The sequence below is a fragment of the Pinus tabuliformis genome, chromosome J (assembly GCF_031772625.1).
Source record: "Pinus tabuliformis cultivar Carrire ecotype Pingquan chromosome J, CPIR1, whole genome shotgun sequence".
NCBI classification, from domain to species: domain Eukaryota; kingdom Viridiplantae; phylum Streptophyta; class Pinopsida; order Pinales; family Pinaceae; genus Pinus; species Pinus tabuliformis.
Genome location: NC_142295.1, coordinates 1,126,534,809 through 1,126,538,789, shown reverse-complemented (window position 1 = coordinate 1,126,538,789; position 3,981 = coordinate 1,126,534,809). Strand labels below are relative to the sequence as shown.

Genomic DNA, 3,981 nt, shown 5'->3' with positions numbered 1-3,981 from the left:
CATATCTCTATTTATTGTTTTTATAATGTTCTTGTGTTTTCCAAATGTTCATCAAGACTAATCAAAACTCATGTGCTTATGCAGATATTGGGCCCGTGCGACCAACAGTGTGTCCGAGAGCAGCAACTGCCATTCTAGCAGGAGAGGCTGTAGGGAGGGCCATTCTTCATGACCTGGATGTATCCGAGACCCTTGCAGTGTTGTAGGATCAGATCAAGGGCCTCACCCTTGGTATTCTAGATGTGAGGACTGATGAACTACCTCTGAGATTACAACACCACACCACTGGCATGTCGAGCCGATGGACTAGGCTCTTACGTATGATTGCACAAGCGGTGACTAGTTATCACCATCACAATTAGATTAGGGTGCCCCCTTGCATTTTGAGTTTTTGGGTCATATGACTGATTTTTTCCTGGAAACAGAACACTATGTAAAAACTATAAACAGTCATATATATATTTTTTATTTTCAGAGTTTTATTTTGGTTAAGTTTTTTTTCCCATAAGGAAAAAGTCGTAATTTCTATTAAATGGAGAAATTACATTTTGCAGATGCACTTGCATTCATAATTGTGGTACAGAGACCTTCCTGAAGTAGCCTCATTTATCAAGCTGAGACTATATGCCTGAAGTTAGAGGAAACAAGATGAATAGCAGATTACATTCTGGCTCTACGCAGAGAGCCCAGCTAAAGCTGATTCAGCTACTTAGATGTTATACATAATATAGCAATAATCAAAGACTACAAGAAATGTGAACTGATTATATGTGGGTCTAATACCCATTCCTAAGAAAAATCATGAAAAGGTCTGTGGTGGTATTGATGGGATGAACCATCAATCACCTCTTGGATCAGCCAGTCATCCCTTTGATTTTGCGCTGCTTCTTTGGATAGCCGGTCCGCCTCAGTGTTCTGTTCCCTGTAGATGTGGCTGCAATTGAAGGATTCAAATGATGTGATCAGTCTTTTTGTCTCTTGGAGAATATGACTCAGAGAGAAAGCATAGCAATGTGTTGTATCGTTCAGCCAGTTGCAAACAATTTGTGAATCCCCAAATAACTGAAGGTGGCTGCACTGTTTCTGTATGGCAAAATGTATGATATGCTTTGCTGTGCTTAATTCAGCAAAATTATTGGTGCCTCGGCCAAGATTAATCTGAATTTTATAATAATGATCATCCCTGAGATATAGCAGCGCTCCTCCACCACATCCTGTTTCTTGGGCAGAGCCATCGAAAAAAGCCCAAGGCTTCGATTTATCCAGATTTATATGCCTGTAGGTGCGCGCAGGATTTTTTGGAACAGCCTCAGGGAGTAATTCAAAATCTGCAATGGTATGGCTCAGGATAACAGGCCAATGAGGCGCCTTATTCTGAAATATGACCTGGTTCCGGGCGATCCATATTGCCCAGCAAACTAGCAAAGGCATGTTAACGGATTTTCCTGTATGTAAGCGGCACCAATCGCTCCACGCCTCCATAATATTCTGACCCTGCCAGACTTTGAGGGATGGATAATGAGAAGTAATGTTTTGCCAAAATGCTTTAGTAACCTGACAATTTAGGAACAGGTGCGCTGTGCTTTCCTCTTCTAAACAGCATAGGTGGCATCTGAACGGACCATGAAATGATCGCTTCATGAGATTGGTACCTGTAGGGATTTTATCGAATAGTATGTTCCACATTAAGAGCCGAGTGCGAGGGGTTGCGTCCAGCTTCCAGAGATCTTTCCAGATGGGGAGGATAGCCGTGGGCTTGTGAGATTCCATGAGTTTTAAATATCCCAACCTGGGAGAGTAAATGTCATGGTTTGCGATTGCCCATATAATGTCATCGGGGCCTTCGGTGAGTCGAATATGCGCCTGCGAGAGAGCGTCGGTAAAGGCCCTCCATTCTAGATGCCACTGTTTGGGTATCTCCAAGGTGCGGGGGTTTCCCAAACCTGTTGTAGAAGGGTGGAGTTCAAGCTATCTGCAATGAGCTTCATATGCGTGATGCCTCTATTATGAAGGCGCATAACGAGTCCATCAGATAACCTGCGTGAATTGCCGCACCCTACCCACGGATCTACCCCAATCCTTACACTGTTTCCTTCTTTGATGCGCCAGGTGATACCTTCCCGCAATAGAGGTAGAGATTGGAGGACAACTTTCCAAATGTTTGATATATTGCGACCAGGGTTGTGTTGAAGGCGGAACCAATCCATGAGGTGCATTGGCTTGATATATTTTACTTGGGCGACACGAGACCATAGGCTATCTGTGGTCAAGAGGTTCCACCCGAGTTTGGCTGCCAGCGCCTTGGCAAAGTGATCGAGGTTCTTAATGCCCCAACCGCCCCATCGTTTGGGTCTTGCAATGGTAACCCAATTCACCCAGGCAAATTGCTTCCCTGTGTGATGACCTTTCCATAAAAATCTGGCACAAATGTTTTGTAATCTGTTCAGGATGCCGCGAGGTATCCACGCCAAGGTCATCCAGTATACTGGAGTGGCTTCAATGACTGCTTTTATGAGAGTCAATCTACCAGCTCTTGAGAGATATCTGTGATACCAAACCTGCAATCTTTTCTCCACCTTTGCTATTAACCAAGTCCAATCTGCAATCCGGTAGCCAAGAGGTTTTAATCTGTACCCCAGATATTTGATGCCGTCAGCTAATGATAATGAGATGAAAGGGAATCGCTGTGATGCAATAGTACATTCATGTTGAGAGCAGCCCACAGCCGTGATTGTAGATTTTCTTTCATTAATCTGCATGCCTGTGGCCTGTTGGAAGTGTGCAAAAATATTCTGGAGAGCAGTGGTGTCACCTATGCATCCATTAAGAAAAATGAGAATATCATCAACAAATAAGAGGTGAGTTAGATAAAAATTATCGGAGATATTGATGCCATTGATTTGGTTCCTATCTCGGGCAAATGTGATGAGCCGACTCAATCCTTCCATAATGAGAAGGAATAGAAGTGGAGATAATGGGCATCCTTGCCTGAGCCCTCTTTCTGAGGTAAAGAAAGATGTGGCTTCACCATTGAGAAGTACGTTGTAGGATACATCGGTTATGCAGCTCATTATCCATTTAGTGTAGCTATAGGGAAAGCCTAGGTGTGTCAGGAGAAGCCTGATGTAGAGCCAGTTGGCTCTATCGAAAGCTTTGGAAAGGTCGACCTTTAATATCAGGCCCTTTTGTTTTTTGATATGAAGAGTATGTAGGAGCTCTTGAGCGGTGGCAATGGCCTCATGTATCTGCCTGTGATTAAGGAAAGCGAATTGTTCAGGGGATATGTGACGAGATAATATAGGCTTCAGACGATTGGCGATGATCTTGGCAATAATTTTATATAGGCAGTTGCAGAGGGATATGGGGCGGAAGTCATTGAAAGATGTCAGATGATTGGCTTTCGGGATGAGTGCAATGAAAGTGGATTTAATAGCGGAAGATATTCTGCCATTTCTTCTGCATTGCTCGATGATATTGAGGAGATCATTGCCCAGAAGATCAAGGAAAGCAATGTAAAATTCGATGGTCCAACCATCAGGGCCAGGGCTTCTATCTTTCTTGAACCATTTAATGGTGGTTTCGAGTTCTTCCATGGTTACTTCCTTAGTGAGTTCCTCTGATTCTTCTTGTAGAACGAATCTGGGAAATTTTTCTGCCACTCTCATAATCTCCAGGATATTGGCCTCTCTGGGAGCTCTATAGATGCCTTTGAAATGATCGATAGCTAAGCTGGCTAGGTTCCTCTGAGATGAAATTAGCTGATTTTGTTCATCTCTTAGTTCCCAAATTGAGTTGATAGCTTTGCGGCCGTTGGCGAATTTATGGTAGAAATTTGTGTTGTCATCGCCCTCGGTAAGCCATATGGCCCTGCTACGGAGCCGCCAGCTTTCTTCTCTATCCTTCAGTATCTGTGTTCGTTTGGCTACGAGGGAGTTGAACTGTTCTTTGCTTACTACGTTAGGGAAGATGCCATCAGTAGAG

The 3,981-nt window shown here is 43.6% G+C and overlaps 1 protein-coding gene across 1 annotated transcript; it reads right to left on the bottom strand.

Moving 5' to 3' along the window:
- Positions 1 to 789: 789 nt before the first annotated feature.
- LOC149231036 (uncharacterized) lies at positions 790 to 1,770 on the bottom strand. The gene has a single exon (XM_089381522.1). The coding sequence runs from the start codon at positions 1,768 to 1,770 to the stop codon at positions 790 to 792; it is 981 nt and encodes a 326-aa protein (XP_089237648.1).
- Positions 1,771 to 3,981: the final 2,211 nt, after the last annotated feature.

Bases quoted from the DNA above. Each gene is read 5' to 3' on its own strand.
- LOC149231036 (XM_089381522.1), bottom strand. From the start codon at position 1,770: ATGGAATCTCACAAGCCCACGGCTATCCTCCCCATCTGGAAAGATCTC.